At 36.6% G+C, this 22,485-nt stretch overlaps 2 protein-coding genes across 2 annotated transcripts; one reads left to right on the top strand and one right to left on the bottom strand.

Moving 5' to 3' along the window:
* Positions 1–330: 330 nt before the first annotated feature.
* On the bottom strand, positions 331–9,232 carry LOC100369588 (cytochrome P450 3A8-like). Its single transcript, XM_006824603.3, has 13 exons — positions 9,119–9,232; positions 8,525–8,618; positions 6,243–6,295; positions 5,681–5,777; positions 4,862–4,978; positions 4,440–4,528; positions 3,298–3,446; positions 2,612–2,745; positions 2,064–2,246; positions 1,705–1,925; positions 1,466–1,603; positions 926–1,088; positions 331–545 (listed from the first exon to the last, which is right to left on the bottom strand). The coding sequence occupies exons 1-13, from the start codon at positions 9,196–9,198 to the stop codon at positions 468–470; spliced, it is 1,596 nt and encodes a 531-aa protein (XP_006824666.1). The 5' UTR covers positions 9,199–9,232; the 3' UTR covers positions 331–467.
* A 3,375-nt stretch (positions 9,233–12,607) lies between these two features.
* Positions 12,608–19,730, top strand: LOC146731637 (uncharacterized). Its single transcript, XM_085493343.1, has 2 exons — positions 12,608–14,380; positions 14,489–19,730. Exon 2 carries the CDS (start codon positions 14,696–14,698, stop codon positions 16,526–16,528), a length of 1,833 nt encoding a protein of 610 aa, XP_085349469.1. The 5' UTR covers positions 12,608–14,380; positions 14,489–14,695; the 3' UTR covers positions 16,529–19,730.
* Positions 19,731–22,485: the final 2,755 nt, after the last annotated feature.

The raw sequence follows: 22,485 nt of genomic DNA, 5'->3' as shown, positions 1-22,485 counted from the left end.
TAACATAACTATCCATGCATAATTTAATAATAACTAATGCTTCTGAGTTAAAAAAAAAGACAAAACGGTTTTGTATAACAGTTATAGTAGTTGTATTGCAAAAGCAACTGCATGAATTGCCACTACAACATTACAAACTAGACAATATTAAAGATATTATATTTAGTACACAAGTCAAAAACAGACAAACACTATAAAAACAAAAAAACACCAGACAAAACACACAGTTATGAATGATAAGAGCATAAACAAAAGTGAACAGTTTACATTCAGCAATCTTTGATATTGATAATAAAACATGACCACAAAACAAAATGGACACTGGGAAACTAATACTACATCTAATTTAATGATCATAAAATTGCATTCAATGTTAATATAAACTAAAAAATCACACTAATTCACGAAATTATTACCGCATGAATCACTTAAAACTAATAGAGGTGACAATACATGTATGTCTGAATTCATTTTCTTCTTTTTACGCCCAATTTAATTCCATCGAGTGGAGTCAGCAAACCCATCTTCCCTAGTTCAGGAGGAATCTGTAAATATGTAAATAAAACAGAAAAAATGGTATTCCTAATTCTAATCTGACCTGGCCTGGTTGCTCTTTTAGGAAAGTGTCTGGGGATGTTGCTAAGTCCCTTGGTAATTACCTACCGGGTGAGGGAGTTAGGTGTATGTAAATATATCTTGCACTCGCTGTAAAGCGATGATAACGACGCATGTTAAAAAATGCAAAGGCTCATGGGTAGACACTTGTTTGTAAATAATGACACTATGACTATATGACGTATGCGCAGGTGATGACTTCTCTGCTTTATAAAATACGGGGTTTACAATTTAGATGATACAGCGAACATTTTAATTTTCTTTGCTGTTTGCTTGTGTTTTCTATCCCTCTGGATCTAAGGTCTCTTACCTGAGTTTCCGCGCAGGGTTCGAAGGTGAACTTCTGCAGTACACGAACCAATCCAATCTTTGCTTCCATCAATGCAAATCTCATACCAATACAGTTACGAGGACCAGCACCAAAAGGTATCCAGGCATATGGATGACGTTTCTCTTTCTCTTCTTTACTGAATCTGTATTCAACAAATATTTTGATAAAATGAGTAACGAGTTATCAAGCCAAAACTAGTATAGCAGTAGTTATGGTAAAATACTAATAAACCATTTATGTTAAACCTAGATTATGAGAAGTGAATAGTTATGCTTATATCCACGTGATCTGAGATCCGAATTAAATTCTACTAATCTAAACTAGTGGTATTTTGCAGCAGTTCAGAACATGCAAACTACTTATGTTACTCGTTCACTGCATTTACTCGTGACGTCACGATACCCCACCAACACGTTCGTTGGTCTGCGCGATGCAGTGGTGTGTTCTCGATGATTAATTGCAACTATACGCCCTCATTATATGTACACTGTATGTTACTATCATTTTAGACACACTCACCGTTCTGGGATGAACTTCTCTGGGTCAGGGTAAATATCAGAATCATGATGAATTGAATAGATAGAGACAGCTACCAGCATACCCTTGGGGATCGATATTCCATTGATGTTAACATCTTCATTACACTGTCGATTAAATCTACAAGAAAACCAACAAAATAAATTTTATTTCACGATAATGAAAAAGTCAAGAATTTGTCCATATACAGGAGAAAATACTGCATCTTCTATTATACAAACCTGATTGAAGACGGGTACATTCTCAATGTTTCCATAACAACCATATCAAGGTATTTCATACTGGCAATAGTATTGTATCCTAGATCGTCCGAGTTACTGATGACATCGTCGATTTCTCTCTGCAACCGCTCCTGTGCCTCGGGGTTGGTGGCAAGATTATAACTAACGAATGACATCAATGAGCTAGTAGTCTCATATCCAGCAAAGAAAAACATTAATGACTGAAGAAAAGAAAATGACAATTTTATTGTTTTGTTTTTTTAAATATTAAGAAATTGGCATGTGTTCAACTCGATTATGTGTGGATGGTAGATGATTCAATTAAATGAGTTTAACAATACCAACAACAACCACCCAACCTGTGCTAATATTTCATCCTCCGTGAATCCTTTGTGAAGTTTTATTTGAGAAGAAGGACCATCTTTGACAAAGTCAACTTTGTTCTCGCCTTCGTCTTCATCAATTTCTTTATCTTTGTTTGCCATATGCTGGTCATATACTTCATGGGCGTTTACCATTAGTTGTAAGAAGTCGATTCTCTGCTGAAAATAATGTATGAATAATTAATCATATTGTGTTCACATTACAAGTTGTATCACAATGCACCCCGGACTTCTGTTTGAGTGTTCAATGTGATATATAAAGTAATTCTCGCAACAGGAGTGTCTTACAGCGCAACACAAGGTTGCTAGGTTCATGGAAATTAGATCAATGTGTTATCATGAACCACTGACGTCTCAGCGGTGGTACCATGTAAGACTCTCGTGGCTCAGAACTACCGTCGACAATTTGAGAAAATCATTAAAATAGTGACATTAATATCTTACCACTATCAATATTCGACTGACGTACAGTGGATAGATGACTCACTCATTCTCTGTTTCACCGTGTAAACAAATACACTTACATTGTTAATATCTTTAGTAGTCTTCCTCATAGCAATAGCATCTTCAATGACACATGAAAAATATTTGACAACTTTGCTCGGATACAATGACATGTTAAAATAGTTCATGATTGGAACCAAGAAAGGTAAAAAAACTGCAAAAAAATATAGTAAATAATAAGAAACATATTAGAACATGTTTTACATAGTTCTGGTGCAATGAATTGATAAGTCTAATGTCGAGAACATGGCTGACATTTTTTTGGCTTCGTCGCCTCAAAATATATATCACATATTTCATTTTATAAATCGGACTTTTACATAGTTAAAGCGCGGTAGTCGTCGCGCTGCGCATGTACAAGATATATGGGTCTCATATAAACAAAGATGGCGACTTTGACTGTTGCGCAGATCAACGAGTACGAACTTAGACGTTTCCAAGCTTTAATTAAGTAATTTTCATGTTATTGGAAGGCATCGAAGGAGTCACCGGCGGTAATCAGTGCAAGTCGCGCCCAGGTCAAACCTCATACCAGTGATTTCCATTTGAAGAGCGCATTGGATTGGATTGTGGGAAAATCAATGTTTATCAACACAAATGTGGCACATGCGCAGCGCAACGACTACCGCGCTTTAATAACTTGTTTTAAGGTGTTATAATAAAGTAATACATGTGATATAATGAATAAATTGTTATTGTTACATACAGACTATGATCATAACTGGACTAAGTAAAGTGAATTTTAAGGCTTCTTTTGCATTTTCCACAAATGGGTGACCAGGTTGGGACTGCGAACTGACGTCAAGACCAAATCCAGCACTTGCAATGCTGTCCATACCAAATGCGCCATACAAACTGGAATAAATTAAATTATATTACATATAAATTAAAGATTACATTATATTTCTAATCGGGCGAGCAACATGTATCTCGTGCAATAGTTTCGTGCGATACGTAGGGTCTACAGGGGCGGATAGATTTTTTTTTATGGGGGGTCCAAACTTTAACATCGCCAGACTAAGTTAATGATTTTTTTATATTATACAAAAACATATTGAATACATTTTTCAACGGGGTCTCCGGACCCCAAGAACCCCACTCCCCTCTAGATCCGCCACTGGTGTATATGAGTAAGCTCCCAGCATATCGACTAAAAGGCATTATTACATTACGGCCTTAATATAGACGTCTGTTCCCTATGGAAGGCCAAGTGTTGCAATATTCATTAAAAATATTTATGTGCGAGAATTTAAATTTATATTTATGAATTACATATTTGTATTCATAAAACCTTTATTTATATTCTTGAAATCTCTATTTGTATTCTTGAAATCTCTATTTGTATTCTTGAAATCTCTATTTGTATTCGTGAAATCTCTATTTGTATTCGTAAAATCTCTATTTGTATTCGTGAAATCTCTATTTGTATTCGTTATTCCATTTTCTATTTCTACTGGAAATTTTTATTTGTGTTCATAAAACCTACATTTGTATTCGTAATATAAATAAAGGTTTTACAAATATAAATATGTAATTCAAAAATATGAATACAAAGTTTTGCACATAAATATTTTTAATGAATATTGCAACACTTGGCCTTCCATAGTTCCCCCGATACAATGGAATTCAATTTGCACACTGTATGTCCGAGTTCTCTACACGCTTCAAGTTCTTTTTAGATGGCAAGAAAGTATGGCGTAAGCCCGCATGCGCGTCTGCGTCTGCAATGGAGGTGCGCATTTGACGTGGTCGTGAGCTAGAATCTCACATTGTGTGTTTATGTTCGTAATGTGCTTGTCATTTATATTTGGTCAATAATATATATATCCACACTAGGACAGCACTTACTCTTTACACTTCACCGTCTTTTCTTCTTTACAATGTGTTTCCATGTTCTCCACCAAGTCATTGGCACATTGGTTGATGAGGGGAGCCATCTACAAAATAAAAAAAAAGAAAAACTAAAACAAAGTTTAACCTTTTTTTTTTTTGTATTCTCATTTTGTAATGGTGAAAATCCAAATTTTCGAAATCTCACCAATAACATATTCTCCAGAATGAAGCAACGAGAATTGTTAATTCTCACCATTGAATAGTGAGAATATAAAACTTCACAAATATTAGAATAACGAAAAAGCGTCAGTTTGTCACTCTACATGCGCAATTTGTAACAATGATCATCCGTCATATTATGAATATATTTATTATACAAAACGTGTCTATTATTTCCTGCATTGTCTAGTACATCATTTATTTATAGCAACCCGTACTAATTTCATCTTGGCGGCAGTGAATGAAGGTGTCAAAGTGTTCCGTACTTCCTTCCATTGATCGCCTCGCAATACTGTGAGATTCGAATCCATGGGTTTTCCTCTCAGCGGAACTGGCTGCAATTTGAAATATTAATGTTAATAATAATTTAAACCCGTGTGAGTGCAAGCGAGTGAATGTTTTAATGATTCATGTGTACCATATTAAAGGCAAATCCGCTCAACTTTCCTAGTTATATTGATAATTCGAGAATAACATAATCAGCAATGTACATCATTTTATACTAACAATGGTTTGTAGAAGGTAGTCTACACACAAACACACAAGTTTTTAACTCGTGTGCATACTGTATATAGCGCATGGTACGGTGGCCAACAAGTGACAACATATATTTAATTTATCGCGGCAAAACTCTATTATTTCACAGCAAAACATTAGTACTTCACGGCAAAACTCCACAATTTGACGGCAAAACTCAAATATTTCACGACAAAACTTTATTACTTCAAGGCAAAACTCTATTATTTCACGGTAAAAATATATTATTTCACGGCAAAACACTATTACTTCACGGCAAAACTATATTATATCACGGCAAAACTATATTATTTCACGGCAAAACTATATTATTTCACGGCAAAACACTATAATTACTTTACGGCAAAACTCCACAATTTGACGGCAAATCTTTGATTAGTTGCGGCAAAGCTCTGTTACTTCGCAACAAAACTATCACTTGTCGTGAAACAAGACATATATACGGTAGTTTATTTCAACAATCTCTACCATTGCATTTTGATACTATTAAAAGAACTTACCCTTCTGTTGACGAATGACGAGAAGTGTTTTACAGTTATTTGTTTACATATCTCAGGATCAGCAAAATTGATTACAGGTCTACGGCCTTCATATGTACTGTGGTGGGGATAATTGGAAAACAAATACAATTGTAGTGTTATTGAACAAAGACAATAGAAAGAGTTAATATCGAGTTATGTTTTAGATCCGCAAGTTTAATTGCAAGTAATTCTAAGCCATTGATATGGTATTATTTAAATATAACACAGTGCAGTATATGTTAGAGTACATTATTTTATTATTATTATTATTATTATCCTTGGTGCTCATCCACTTTCTTTTTTTCTGTACAGTATTTTATTTGTTTCTTGTGCTGTATATGTATTTATAATGGAAAATAAAACAGGTAACTTATAAAAAGTAATCAACCAAGATACACACAGCTGAGCACAGAGCATACGTATAAATAATATGCACACATAAACGTCAATGTCAAACGAGTTGACTCCGCGTGATTTTGGTTATCCTAAAAGAAATTATTATTATGTTTGGGGTTTGTTGGCTATTCTAAACTTGACTTACCCAAATACTTTGCCATATTTTTGTATCCATTCTTGCTCTTTGGTATGCATGCCCTGTAATAACATATACAGCTGTTTCAATAGTCTAAAAAGGGGGTACAGTGGCATATTAAATATTTTCGAACCCTTTAAAAATAAATTAAACGAATGCCAATGATCCAGAAATTTGCAACATAAACCCAAATTACAAGGTGTCTCTAACATTTTGTTTACGAATTTAGTCAGTGAAATGGGTAAATAATGTATTTATTTTTCATTATCATTATACATTTTAAGTGACTAATTTTGCTTCAGAACATAATTCACATATCCTTTCCTCCTCTATTTTAAAACGGGGGAGTCGTCACCTGCGCATGCGTCAGATGGTCATAGCGTGTCAATGTTTACAGACAAGACCTATGACCTTACAGACCTATGCGCCTTTGCGTTCTTAGCGTCATTGTTTACAAACAAGCGACTACCCATGAGCAGTTGCGTTTTTAGTGTGTGTTGTTATCGTCACTTGTTGGGACTCAATTGCCGCGCTTGCGTGATGATCACTCAGTCGAAACTTACTATGACTTTCTCGAATATAAGCTTGAAATTGTTATTGTCATTATTTATTATCATCATTATATTAGGAACACATATGAACGAAAACATACATAAAACGGTCAAACAAAAAAACGTAACATAACTTGAAAACAAGTGGATTCAATTCTTCGTCTTACGCCGGGGTCTTGCGTCATCATTCCAATACATAAGTCGCACCCTCCGGTGACGAATCGCTTCTATGACGTCGAAATGATTTATAGATGTTTGTAAGTAATTGTTTAAAGCGGGAGGGTAGTCATCTGCGCACGCGCGGAAATTGAGTCCCAAGTGACGATAACAACACACGCTAAAAACGCAAAGGCTCATGGGTAGATGCTTGTTTGTAAACAATGACACGCTATGGCCATCTGACGCATGCGCATGTGACTTCTCCCCCGCTTTCAATACTGACAACTGTGCAGTCACTCGTCATTTATACATATCAGTTTATAGTATTTTAATCATTGTCACAGAAATGAGTCACCGCTAGAGGGCGCTATACATACTAAATCGACAGAGCTTTCAAAGAGAGCCTTCGAGTCGCGCGATATTTCAGTGTGGTACAACCACACACACACACAAACATTGTTTTGTCATCCAATATTATAATAACATTAATGACTTTATTGAAATCATGCCCTGTTTAGGATTTAGATTTTTAAAATACAATAAAGTTTCAGAGACATTCAGATTGGCAATACAGTGATACTAGTGTATCAGTATCATGTTAATAGTACGTTATATCCTAAGTTATTACATTTTCACCTTCTAATGACGGTGATTAAAACGTCTTGTTATTTTGAATAATCACTAAACGCTAGGAATACCAACGACATATTGGCTAGAAACGAGGCAGATTATTCTGATGGTTATAAACAAAATGAAAGCATAATAAAACAAAAAGAAAAAAAAGAGAACAAGGTCTGATTAGAAAAACAAAACACAAAAGGTATCTTAATGAGATATATCAATTATATTCTACTACTATATTCTATATAACTATATACTATATACTACTAAAACAATAATTTGCCTAATTGTTGTATACTTAAAAAAATCCAAAGCATACTATGAGGCGGGGGGCAAGGGTTATTTTCGTTCAATTGCAATATTTTTTTGTTCGTACAACGTAAATTGAAAACGTAATTCTGTAATCACAGGCTAGAAGTACAACGTAATCAATCAAATTTTTTTTTTCGTACACTGTAAAAATGTGTCATTTTTCTCGGTACGTACAAGAATTTACATCCAAATAAAAGAAGTAAAGAATAATCCAGGGAAATTACGTTTTCGAAACTGTAAAACGACTAGATGACACAATTCACTGCAAATTAAATTTTCACTGTAAACTATAAAAACGTCTTTTTTTCCCTTGTAAATTGTAAAAAGCCCTGTTTATTTCTGGTAAAATTGTACCAGCTACCCCCTTGCCCCCCTCTACTATTACTAGTGACGACATGTTAACAAGTAGCGGAACTAGGAAGAGCACCCCCCACTAAAACCGTCGTTACTCATATTGCATATCCCACAATACATTGCGGCAATGACGTCATTATTTTGGTTCACCCTACCCAAAATCCTGTATCTGCCTTGTCTAATATAACGTATGTGTGAACGTTTTCATGTTTGTGTTTCTATGTCCCTTTTGGTGATATATCAACAGACTTGACCATGAACCCCGGTCATAAAACATCGACTCTAACAAATTACCTTTCTGATTTGCAGCATGTTGCCGAACAATGGCGTTGGTGGCGGTCCAGGGATACCCATTTTCTTGAAAGTGGAAAAAGTCCATGTCGAATACCTGTAGAAAGTAAAACAGACTGAAAAAAGGTCAAACACTTAATAAAAAAGGCAATGTGTAGTAGTAGAAGATAGATAGATAGTATGTTATAGCACTGTGTCCATCGTCCGATTCATACGGTTTCACTGAAGACGATCATGGCCGTCGCTTTGAACGTTGGAGAATACGGTCGAATAAATTGACCTTGGCTAGCAGAGATGCATCCTGTCGTATAAATACTATTCGGCATTGAAAAGGGTGGGCTTAAACCCGGGGCTTAAACACATATATCAAATAGGCATGTAATGTCATGGTAACACCAACAAGGAGTGCAATAATCAAGAAGCAATAGTTTCTGTCGTTAAATAGCTCAAATAAATGATCACAATTCCGAATACCCCCCCTCCTTCTACGGGGCACGTGTGTCAATATACCGGCAACATGTCACAGTTTTGGTTATGTGGATACGTATCTCCGAGGCTATATAGACTGTGGTCCGTATAGGGTGGAAATATACTTACAGATAACACAGTACTAAGACGATGCCAACTAAAATGAAAGTGATTGGCGATAGCCCCAAGAATATACAAGACCCATCCATTCCGTCTTGTTCCCTTACAGTCGACTATTTGCCTGATCTAATCCTTTCATGTACTTAGCTAGAATGTACACACTCAAACATAATACTTGCTGCGCATGTGCAATATGATATTATTTATACGACTTTGTTGTTTACCTCATCAATCAAAACAAAGAAGACGGATTGGTGTTTGTTTAGCAGTCAACATTGACGTGGACAAATTACACTCGATGTATTTTAAACGGACTTTGTACCCACTATTCACATAGATTCAAACATATTGTATTGGTTGGAATACAGCGCATCATTAAAAAGGTCAAAGCGAGGTCACTGTACTGTGACAAGTCACTCCTTACACCAAGCGCGTTAGTAGTAAAGTATACACACGCGACACTCGTGCTTTTGTCGTGGTATAGCATTAAACACGAAGCCAATGCAAAGAAAGATGTGAGCAAAGATGATTTCAAGGCCAACAAATCAGAAAGCCGTTATAAGTAAATAACCTAATCGTGGTTCGCCGAGCTGCAGTTCTGCAGCTCCTGATTTCGGATCTCTGGAAACAGGGAGACAGTGGCGAGACCTATCCGGACACCAGAACGTTTTAATACACAAATAGTTTTCAGGACATGGAGCAAAAGACTGTTTCTTTCGGCATTATGTTTGTTGTTGTCAACTGTTGCTTAAAAATCGGCCAGAAGTCTTAACTTGTCCTTTGTGCTACCATTCTCTTTATTTCAATATTCTTAACCGGGTGCGATCTTTTTCGAATGTAATCGTTGTTGCAAGTTTTGATATAAAAGGCCACGAACCAAATTTGCATATTTAATCAAAGATAGTGGCGGTACCCCTTCCCAGGCGTGACTTATTTAGACCAGCCTAAATGTTTAGGTTAGTGTTCACACATGAAATTTAGCCAAGGATGACATTTGCGGTAAGCCTAAGGGATTGGTCAGTTACTTCGGCCTAGGGGGGATCGGTGGATCAGTAGGGGGGGGGGGGGTTACCCTGTTTTTGATTTTTCGAATAGGGGGGTCACCCTATTTTTGATATCATGTTTTCCAGAATTCACACACGCGCTCATGCATATATTTTAAAAAAAAATATTTCAGAACAAACGATAAAGAAGTTAATCGTACAAATGTGTTCTTAATAATAACTATTACTTATAAATTTGTTGATGCAAAAAATGTTATAGGCTAAATATTTTGAGGTTAACGTTGCCAAATAACTAACAGATTATGCAATGCGGCTAGAACCCCAACTATACAGTTAAGTTTTAAACACATCCCAAGTCCATGTGCTGCTGATATCAGATTATTTTATTTAAAGTCTGAAGTCACTATTGTATAAAATATTTACTGGATTTATCTAATTATAACAGGAGACGGAAAGACAACACAGCAATTAGTACAAAGAGCAGTGACAGTTTTTGTTCAGCAAATCAAAAAAGTTAAATTTGTGAAAATGCTGATATGTAAATTAAAATACATGATGAAAAAATAAATAAATAGTTTTTTTGTTTTTTTAAGTTTTAAATATGCATATTTTGCTCTGTAAAATACCAAAATCCAACACAAATTTAAGCAAAAATCAAAGTTTCCTTTGTTTCCATAAGCACAGACTGTGCTTCGGGTGTAAAGCTTTCCTAGTCTATAAGATATGAAAGATATTTTAAATCCAACTTAGTTTTCAAAGAGTTCAAACCGCCTAGATTCAAATCCTCTTTTCTTATCTTATAAGGGTGTTTATTGAGTGAGTACTCCACAGCTTTGCTTTTATTTACTATCTTTAGCATCATAGATTTCCCTCCTTCCTGCAGCCTTTTCTGTAGTATTTTTTTGGTATTATGCTTCCCCTTCCCCTCCTAAGGTCTATTAAATGCAAACGCTAAAGATTACGTAAAAATTATGGCAAACCATGATATTTTCAATGCACATATAATACATTTTGTAATCATGTCAGAGCCAAAACTGTTAATGTTTCTTTGTTTTTTTTTTGTTTTTTTTGGGGGGTCAGCATGTTTTAAGTTTTAAAATATAATGCGGTGGGGGGGGGGGTCACCCACTTTTTTTTATTTGATAGGGGGTGGGTCAACTGAGATTTACAGCTGGCAAAATGGAATCTGCCGACCCCCCCTAGGCCGAAGTATCTGACCAATCCCTAAGACCTGACTTATTTTCCAATGTGAAACCGCATTGTATCGAAACAGTAGCTTATAGTGAGTAATTGACTTGGTGAGAACCTAACTAAGTACAACTATGTGCAACTGTCCCCTGTTAATATCTGTAATCTTGACTTATGGAATTCGGAAAATGACTTTCCGGGATCGCCGTTGATAGACACAAACCAGACCAGTGGTGACACCATGTACATGTACTACTAATAATGTTAATGGAAGTGTCGAATATGATGGTTCATTACCATGCGATTGGCGAGTGCAACTTTAGAGGCGGGACTTATGTCAGAATCTTCTAGAAAGTATAACTTTTTATGAGGTTAGAGTGTCTAACGCTTTGCCAGACAGTTGAAAAGTTTGGAGGTTACGGCTTGACTCACCAAACATATGGAAACTAGGGCAATATTTCAGTAACACGATTCGAGCACTTAGTAACAGTGGATTTACTATAAAGCCTGTATGAGACTGAAACAATGGCTTCTATTAAAATGGTACAATGGAGCATCGTCACATACTAGTAAGAGAAATTTTAGTTTACCCATGATGCTCTGCTTCATTATGGAATTTTATCAGGCTATAAATCAAAGCTTGTTCAAATATTTAACAACTTTGACGACTGTCTGTGCGGCTCATATAGGTAGATTGTATAGTGGTGGGTAGGTTAATGGAATAAGTGTTAAATACCTAGGAGACACAAGGTATACGGTAAAACTGCTCACTAAGAACTCTACGAGTACTTTATTTACAAATAAAACTTGTTTAAGTATCGGTATCGATACGCAACAAATACGTTAAAGACAGCTGTAAGGGAATCACCAGTTAATTTGACTGAGGGGGTGACGGTGAATTTCACATGTTATTGTTAAATAATCACAAGTCCCCCCCCCCTAGGTGTATATTAAAAATTGGGCTGTCCCCCCTTAGAAAAAGACAAAATATGGTAGCCCCCCCCCCCCCATGAATTTTTTTTTTAAACAATAAAGATTTACATTAATGAATCGTTGCATGCTTCCAGGTTCCAGCTCTACTCCCTGACCTCGTCACTGCAGTTTAAGGAACTATTAAGTCATCAGTCTCTATTTCCTCTGCACTGTCAACGAGATCATCACCATCAGAGTCCTGTGAGTCAGTTTCGTTTCGTTACAGTTTGTAAATGTTCAGTGATTTTATGTGTTTTTGCTTGATCTTTATATCATGATTTATATTTCAGTCAGTTTGACAGTGGTTGCCATGACATATACTGATAAAGGTTAATGACAAGACCAGATGGCGAGCTGGTCGAAATCAACCAAAAACATCTTATGACTCTGCAGTTTTTAAGATACAGGACAGTAGCTGTAATTCTAAACCAATGTTGTTTGCGATTTTAAACTAAGGTAGTATCTTGGTGGAATGTTAGTGCGAGATTATTACCCCATCAATATTAGTTAGTGTTGACAATGTATAGAAATGTTTTCTCTAGACAGCTTGACGAGTAATTAATTGATTATGATGTGTAAAACTTTCATGTGATTGGTTGTTTGTTGGAAGGCAAGGCCTTGGAGTCTCTTATACTGATTGTAATTGGTTAAGGGGTGACAAGAAATAAAGATGGATTTAATGCTGTCTCGGGTGAAAACCAGGGACTTGGCAGAGAATCGTTTTGGGAACATGAACGAAGCTTGTGTGTGTCTTTTGTTAGCCTAGCGTGGAAACGACCGAATCCCGGTTACCTAAGTGAAAGGTTTTTAACCATCAAAAATACCTATCACACGTGGTGGATAACCCTTGGGCATTGTGTTCAACACAAAAATCATCCTGTGAAGAAAAGTGAAATGACGAAGAGGTGTCTTTCTTGTGAACCGAACTAACAGCTCCATGGCAGAGACGACTCAGAAACCGCGCTCGACGACTAACACCGTTACCAGTATGGCACCGATGTACAACGCTGAAGAGATGAAGATTTCAGAACCCCTTCGGAAGGACCAGTACCGGATAGGACTGTATAATTAAGAATTGAGCGACATTAAAGACAAGAAGATGACAAAGAACGACCCGGACTAACGCGACGACAAGAGAAGAAGACGCTATATAGACTTTGAATTAGAACTTTAGCTATCTGTGTATTGCTTAGAGAACTGCTCGCTGGACACTGTAACTGACACTGTGTAACTCAAGGACGTTGAACTCTTTTCCAGAACCCTAACCCTATTGCTCAGTAATGTAATGTATTGCTTGCTTTTTCTATCTTTTTTCTTACCGTTTTTTTTTTTGTTTGTTGTGATATTGAATTGTATGTATGCCCAGAGACACAGAGATGAATAGTAAGAATAGCGGATATTTTGGTATCGAAAAGATTATTAAGGGTAGGCTAAGGAACGGTAGAAAAGAGTATCTTATTAAATGGGTGGGGTACCCAAAAGATCAAAATTCTTGGGAATGTTATGAGAATTTAAACAAACAGGCGAGATTATTTTTAGAAGACCATCCGATACCCCTTATGGGATCGACAAGAGCGAATAAAAGAAGGCGGGAAAAGTTGATTAATGGTTTAGAAGTACTGTAGAATACTTTATTTTCGCTTGGAATTTATTTTCGCTATTTTCGCTGAAAGGATGATTCTGTGAAAATAAAATCCAGCGAATATACATTTTTCCTATATTTTACATTACTCTCATCAAAAATCAGTGAAAATAAATTCCAATCAAAACGACCAAAAGCCTTTTTGAGCGAAAATTAATTTTAGCGAAAATAAAGTATTTCACAGTATATTAAAAAGAGATTAGTGTGTGACAAGACGAGTGTTATTTAGACCCTGGGACGCACATCATCCATTACTAACGATAATACTTAACGAATTCATTCATACGAGATCATTTCTCAAGGAGCGTGGAAAGAATCCATGATAAAGCCTAAGTTTAAATTACATGGAGGTGTTATGTCCGCACTATAGCTACGTACGGGTTTGGTGTTGGGGGTCACACTTTCATGAAGACGCCGGGCGGTGACGCCATGGACAACTTGATGAGAACATAGGAAACGCTTTAGGTGGGTACTTAATTCTACCATTCGACCACGCAAATTGAGAATTGGCCACGAATTTTTCATTTATCATGTGTCATACCCCTTTCTTTTCATTTCATTACTAATTTATAGTGCGTCTCCCGAGAAATTGATGTCAAGATGAGAATAGCGTTGATATTTATTAGTGTATTACTTGTCGTACGATGGAAACCGTCTGTGCAGATGAGAGATTAAGTTCTGCGCCCCAATTATGGAGTATTGTTTGAACGGGTAGCAAACATCGATAACAGCCTAACGTACTGGCATCATACGTTCGCAATACCTTATTTAGATATTCCTATGATGAGTGTGAATGAGTCATTATGTTCGAACGAAACAGTTCACCTCATTCCGAAGTTTTGTGAGGAATACGGGGAAACTTTGAAGTTAGTCGAACAACAGAATAAGTTCTATATGTATCATATTTCGAGAGATGAACGAGCGATTCGTGTGTTATTTCCAAAGATAGAGAAAAAGAATTTGGGAAATGAACGGCAGAAAAGGGGATTATTAGACTTTGTAGGGAAGGTATCGAAATCTTTATTCGGAACGGCCACGTCGAACGACGTAAATATTTTGAGACGGCATGTAGCGGCATTGGAAAGTTCCACCGAGGTTATGACAGATCAAATTGTTGCGTACGAAGATGATTTAAACTCATATGTTTTCACAACGAATAAAAGAATAGGGATTGCTCTGAATGGGATTAAGGAAAATCATGAGGCCATTTATTCGATCGTATCTGATTTATCGCAATGGAGAAAGCGCTTGAACAGAATGGAACTAAATCAAGAGGCGTTAGAAAAAGAATTAAATTATGAACGGCGATCCACACATTTAATGTTTCGATATGCTATTCAACGCCTACAAGCGTTACAGTTACTTGAAAGGGAGACACAACGTAGGGTGGGTTCGATTGACGTGTTATTACAAGAAAGGTTACCTTTGCAGTTGGTAGGACCGAGAGTGTTAGGGGATGCTTTAAGGGCAGTGCGAAAGAAGCTACGAAAGAAATATCCTAATTTTGATATAGCATACACGAATTTGAATTATTATTACCATAATGCGAGAGTGACATTTCGGCATACAGACAATAATGTGTACATAAAGGTTGGAATCCCCATTACTATAAAAAACGACATATTCGAAGTGTATAAAGTGATAGTCATGCCTATGCCCCTCCCTTATGATTTAGGTGATAAACCTCAGCATTTCGACAATAATACAGCAAAGAACGGGCGCACGAAGGTAACGTCAGTTGCAGAGTATTTTGGGGTTAATGAAGATGAAACTTACTACATTGAAATGAGTGCAGACCAAATTTCGTCTTGTACTGGTCTGACAGTAAAAGATTGTCCCTCTGTGATTACCATGATAAATATGCGTAAGTCGTCGTGTACGAAGGCCTTGTTCTATGATAATAAAGAGGAAATTCATAACACATGTAAAATAGATTTAATACTCAACCCAGTATACGACCCTAAGATTCTCGAAATCGGACAGGGGAATATTTTGGTAAATAGCAATGATACTAAATGGTTAATAGCATGCGGGGTTAAAAGCCCTGAGCCTATTGAAGGTTGTACAATGTGTATAATTAAATTGCCCTGTGGATGCGCTATAAATTCCGACAATCTCTATATATCGCCATTGTTAACCAGTTGCACAGAAGACGAGGCCCCCACGTTTCTACATCCGGTAAATTTGCCATTTTTAATACCCTTTTATGACCCAGATGATTTGACAGAAATTACGGGGGAATCGATGTATGAAAACCCGTGGCGAGTACAACTCCCTAACATCACCATTAACAGAGGGAATTTCGAGGAAATTGTACGTTCTGATGCACGTTTGGTGGTAGATTTAAACAGAACGGCAGATTTATTAGGGAAAAATAAACCAATTTATTATTCTAAAGTAGACAAATTATTTAGCGACATTACGGATGAAACCCCTGCCTTACCGTTTTTGGAAGTCAAAACTATTACTATAATGGAAACCATTCTGGCTATTATAAGCACAGGGTCACTGATTTTGTCAGTATATACAGTTTGTAAGGTGAGAACTTTGAGCATATTGATTGCATCCCTTCCCAGGGTCCGGGCTAAAACGTTATATTTGCCAGTTCCATGATCCAACTTCGAAATGAAACGTTAATTCTGATTTTAATGTGTTCAGGATTCTTATTAATATTGGCGGTTATTCGATTGTGCAAGTGTTATCGTAATCGCTCTATAATGTATCGTGCACCTAAATTGCCCCGTACTAAGTTAATTTTAGAGATATCCAATGACAAGCTGTATGTCTTGGTAAATGTTATGACCCTGTACGTGTCTCCGAGCCATTTGGCCTTTGCAAAGCGACCCGTGATCGAGAATTTAACAGTTGAACGTGGTATAATTTCGTCCGTGTTGAATATCGAATGGGGTGATTTAAAATACAAATTTCATGGTGTAGAACGTGTAATTCCTTTGCCCAAAGCCGTTAAGATACCAAAGTGGAAAGATAGTAAGTGTGTGGCTGTGGAAGAGGTAGGGAATCATTATAGATTATTGGTGGGTCTATCTGAAGTATATACCGAGATTCCCAGGGATATTACTAGTATGCAGTAGATAGGGAACCCAATACTGAATAATTGGGATAGCAAGTGAAGTGCTGGCACCTCTCCTTGATAGAGTAGGATATTCGAAAATATAACCAATGTATTTAACCTCATAATCTTTTTATTTAAATATATATAACTATTGTATTTTAGAATCATAACAGTAGTGTTTAAATTTATAGCTTTTTATTTGAAATTATAATTACCATATGTAATCATTGTATTTACTCATTTGAAACTATGTATTTTGTTATATTAGAGTGTATTTTACTTGCTTAACGATTGTTGATGTATTTGACGTGTGAAATATAAATGTGATGACATCCTTAGTATTGGAACGGTATGTTCGGAGAACATGCAGAATGTAAAACAGGGGGTTGTATCATGATTTATATTTCAGTCAGTTTGACAGTGGTTGCCATGACATATACTGATAAAGGTTAATGACAAGACCAGATGGCGAGCTGGTCGAAATCAACCAAAAACATCTTATAACTCTGCAGTTTTTAAGATACAGGACAGTAGCTGTAATTCTAAACCAATGTTGTTTGCGATTTTAAACTAAGGTAGTATCTTGGTGGAATGTTAGTGCGAGATTATTACCCCATCAATATTAGTTAGTGTTGACAATGTATAGAAATGTTTTCTCTAGACAGCTCGACGAGTAATTAATTGATTATGATGTGTAAAACTTTCATGTGATTGGTTGTTTGTTGGAAGGCAAGGCCTTGGAGTCTCTTATACTGATTGTAATTGGTTAAGGGGTGACAAGAAATAAAGATGGATTTAATGCTGTCTCGGGTGAAAACCAGGGACTTGGCAGAGAATCGTTTTGGGAACATGAACGAAGCTTGTGTGTGTCTTTTGTTAGCCTAGCGTGGAAACGACCGAATCCCGGTTACCTAAGTGAAAGGTTTTTAACCATCAAAAATACCTATCACACGTGGTGGATAACCCTTGGGCATTGTGTTCAACACAAAAATCATCCTGTGAAGAAAAGTGAAATGACGAAGAGGTGTCTTTCTTGTGAACCGAACTAACAGCTCCATGGCAGAGACGACTCAGAAACCGCGCTCGACGACTAACACCGTTACCAGTATGGCACCGATGTACAACGCTGAAGAGATGAAGATTTCAGAACCCCTTCGGAAGGACCAGTACCGGATAGGACTGTATAATTAAGAATTGAGCGACATTAAAGACAAGAAGATGACAAAGAACGACCCGGACTAACGCGACGACAAGAGAAGAAGACGCTATATAGACTTTGAATTAGAACTTTAGCTATCTGTGTATTGCTTAGAGAACTGCTCGCTGGACACTGTAACTGACACTGTGTAACTCAAGGACGTTGAACTCTTTTCCAGAACCCTAACCCTATTGCTCAGTAATGTAATGTATTGCTTGCTTTTTCTATCTTTTTTCTTACCGTTTTTTTTTTGTTTGTTGTGATATTGAATTGTATGTATGCCCAGAGACACAGAGATGAATAGTAAGAATAGCGGATATTTTGGTATCGAAAAGATTATTAAGGGTAGGCTAAGGAACGGTAGAAAAGAGTATCTTATTAAATGGGTGGGGTACCCAAAAGATCAAAATTCTTGGGAATGTTATGAGAATTTAAACGAACAGGCGAGATTATTTTTAGAAGACCATCCGATACCCCTTATGGGATCGACAAGAGCGAATAAAAGAAGGCGGGAAAAGTTGATTAATGGTTTAGAAGTACTGTAGAATACTTTATTTTCGCTTGGAATTTATTTTCGCTATTTTCGCTGAAAGGATGATTCTGTGAAAATAAAATCCAGCGAATATACATTTTTCCTATATTTTACATTACTCTCATCAAAAATCAGTGAAAATAAATTCCAATCAAAACGACCAAAAGCCTTTTTGAGCGAAAATTAATTTTAGCGAAAATAAAGTATTTCACAGTATATTAAAAAGAGATTAGTGTGTGACAAGACGAGTGTTATTTAGACCCTGGGACGCACATCATCCATTACTAACGATAATACTTAACGAATTCATTCATACGAGATCATTTCTCAAGGAGCGTGGAAAGAATCCATGATAAAGCCTAAGTTTAAATTACATGGAGGTGTTATGTCCGCACTATAGCTACGTACGGGTTTGGTGTTGGGGGTCACACTTTCATGAAGACGCCGGGCGGTGACGCCATGGACAATTTGATGAGAACATAGGAAACGCTTTAGGTGGGTACTTAATTCTACCATTCGACCACGCAAATTGAGAATTGGCCACGAATTTTTCATTTATCATGTGTCATACCCCTTTCTTTTCATTTCATTACTAATTTATAGTGCGTCTCCCGAGAAATTGATGTCAAGATGAGAATAGCGTTGATATTTATTAGTGTATTACTTGTCGTACGATGGAAACCGTCTGTGCAGATGAGAGATTAAGTTCTGCGCCCCAATTATGGAGTATTGTTTGAACGGGTAGCAAACATCGATAACAGCCTAACGTACTGGCATCATACGTTCGCAATACCTTATTTAGATATTCCTATGATGAGTGTGAATGAGTCATTATGTTCGAACGAAACAGTTCACCTCATTCCGAAGTTTTGTGAGGAATACGGGGAAACTTTGAAGTTAGTCGAACAACAGAATAAGTTCTATATGTATCATATTTCGAGAGATGAACGAGCGATTCGTGTGTTATTTCCAAAGATAGAGAAAAAGAATTTGGGAAATGAACGGCAGAAAAGGGGATTATTAGACTTTGTAGGGAAGGTATCGAAATCTTTATTCGGAAGGGCCACGTCGAACGACGTAAATATTTTGAGACGGCATGTAGCGGCATTGGAAAGTTCCACCGAGGTTATGACAGATCAAATTGTTGCGTACGAAGATGATTTAAACTCATATGTTTTCACAACGAATAAAAGAATAGGGAATGCTCTGAATGGGATTAAGGAAAATCATGAGGCCATTTATTCGATCGTATCTGATTTATCGCAATGGAGAAAGCGCTTGAACAGAATGGAACTAAATCAAGAGGCGTTAGAAAAAGAATTAAATTATGAACGGCGATCCACACATTTAATGTTTCGATATGCTATTCAACGCCTACAAGCGTTACAGTTACTTGAAAGGGAGACACAACGTAGGGTGGGTTCGATTGACGTGTTATTACAAGAAAGGTTACCTTTGCAGTTGGTAGGACCGAGAGTGTTAGGGGATGCTTTAAGGGCAGTGCGAAAGAAGCTACGAAAGAAATATCCTAATTTTGATATAGCATACACGAATTTGAATTATTATTACCATAATGCGCGAGTGACATTTCGGCATACAGACAATAATGTGTACATAAAGGTTGGAATCCCCATTACTATAAAAAACGACATATTCGAAGTGTATAAAGTGATAGTCATGCCTATGCCCCTCCCTTATGATTTAGGTGATAAACCTCAGCATTTCGACAATAATACAGCAAAGAACGGGCGCACGAAGGTAACGTCAGTTGCAGAGTATTTTGGGGTTAATGAAGATGAAACTTACTACATTGAAATGAGTGCAGACCAAATTTCGTCTTGTACTGGTCTGACAGTAAAAGATTGTCCCTCTGTGATTACCATGATAAATATGCGTAAGTCGTCGTGTACGAAGGCCTTGTTCTATGATAATAAAGAGGAAATTCATAACACATGTAAAATAGATTTAATACTCAACCCAGTATACGACCCTAAGATTCTCGAAATCGGACAGGGGAATATTTTGGTAAATAGCAATGATACTAAATGGTTAATAGCATGCGGGGTTAAAAGCCCTGAGCCTATTGAAGGTTGTACAATGTGTATAATTAAATTGCCCTGTGGATGCGCTATAAATTCCGACAATCTCTATATATCGCCATTGTTAACCAGTTGCACAGAAGACGAGGCCCCCACGTTTCTACATCCGGTAAATTTGCCATTTTTAATACCCTTTTATGACCCAGATGATTTGACAGAAATTACGGGGGAATCGATGTATGAAAACCCGTGGCGAGTACAACTCCCTAACATCACCATTAACAGAGGGAATTTCGAGGAAATTGTACGTTCTGATGCACGTTTGGTGGTAGATTTAAACAGAACGGCAGATTTATTAGGGAAAAATAAACCAATTTATTATTCTAAAGTAGACAAATTATTTAGCGACATTACGGATGAAACCCCTGCCTTACCGTTTTTGGAAGTCAAAACTATTACTATAATGGAAACCATTCTGGCTATTATAAGCACAGGGTCACTGATTTTGTCAGTATATACAGTTTGTAAGGTGAGAACTTTGAGCATATTGATTGCATCCCTTCCCAGGGTCCGGGCTAAAACGTTATATTTGCCAGTTCCATGATCCAACTTCGAAATGAAACGTTAATTCTGATTTTAATGTGTTCAGGATTCTTATTAATATTGGCGGTTATTCGATTGTGCAAGTGTTATCGTAATCGCTCTATAATGTATCGTGCACCTAAATTGCCCCGTACTAAGTTAATTTTAGAGATATCCAATGACAAGCTGTATGTCTTGGTAAATGTTATGACCCTGTACGTGTCTCCGAGCCATTTGGCCTTTGCAAAGCGACCCGTGATCGAGAATTTAACAGTTGAACGTGGTATAATTTCGTCCGTGTTGAATATCGAATGGGGTGATTTAAAATACAAATTTCATGGTGTAGAACGTGTAATTCCTTTGCCCAAAGCCGTTAAGATACCAAAGTGGAAAGATAGTAAGTGTGTGGCTGTGGAAGAGGTAGGGAATCATTATAGATTATTGGTGGGTCTATCTGAAGTATATACCGAGATTCCCAGGGATATTACTAGTATGCAGTAGATAGGGAACCCAATACTGAATAATTGGGATAGCAAGTGAAGTGCTGGCACCTCTCCTTGATAGAGTAGGATATTCGAAAATATAACCAATGTATTTAACCTCATAATCTTTTTATTTAAATATATATAACTATTGTATTTTAGAATCATAACAGTAGTGTTTAAATTTATAGCTTTTTATTTGAAATTATAATTACCATATGTAATCATTGTATTTACTCATTTGAAACTATGTATTTTGTTATATTAGAGTGTATTTTACTTGCTTAACGATTGTTGATGTATTTGACGTGTGAAATATAAATGTGATGACATCCTTAGTATTGGAACGGTATGTTCGGAGAACATGCAGAATGTAAAACAGGGGGTTGTATCATGATTTATATTTCAGTCAGTTTGACAGTGGTTGCCATGACATATACTGATAAAGGTTAATGACAAGACCAGATGGCGAGCTGGTCGAAATCAACCAAAAACATCTTATAACTCTGCAGTTTTTAAGATACAGGACAGTAGCTGTAATTCTAAACCAATGTTGTTTGCGATTTTAAACTAAGGTAGTATCTTGGTGGAATGTTAGTGCGAGATTATTACCCCATCAATATTAGTTAGTGTTGACAATGTATAGAAATGTTTTCTCTAGACA

This window comes from Saccoglossus kowalevskii, chromosome 18 (genome assembly GCF_978046115.1).
Source record: "Saccoglossus kowalevskii chromosome 18, keSacKowa6.1, whole genome shotgun sequence".
NCBI classification, from domain to species: Eukaryota; Metazoa; Hemichordata; class Enteropneusta; family Harrimaniidae; genus Saccoglossus; species Saccoglossus kowalevskii.
The sequence above is the reverse complement of the archived record's forward strand: the minus strand, read 5'-3'. Positions and strand labels throughout refer to the sequence as shown.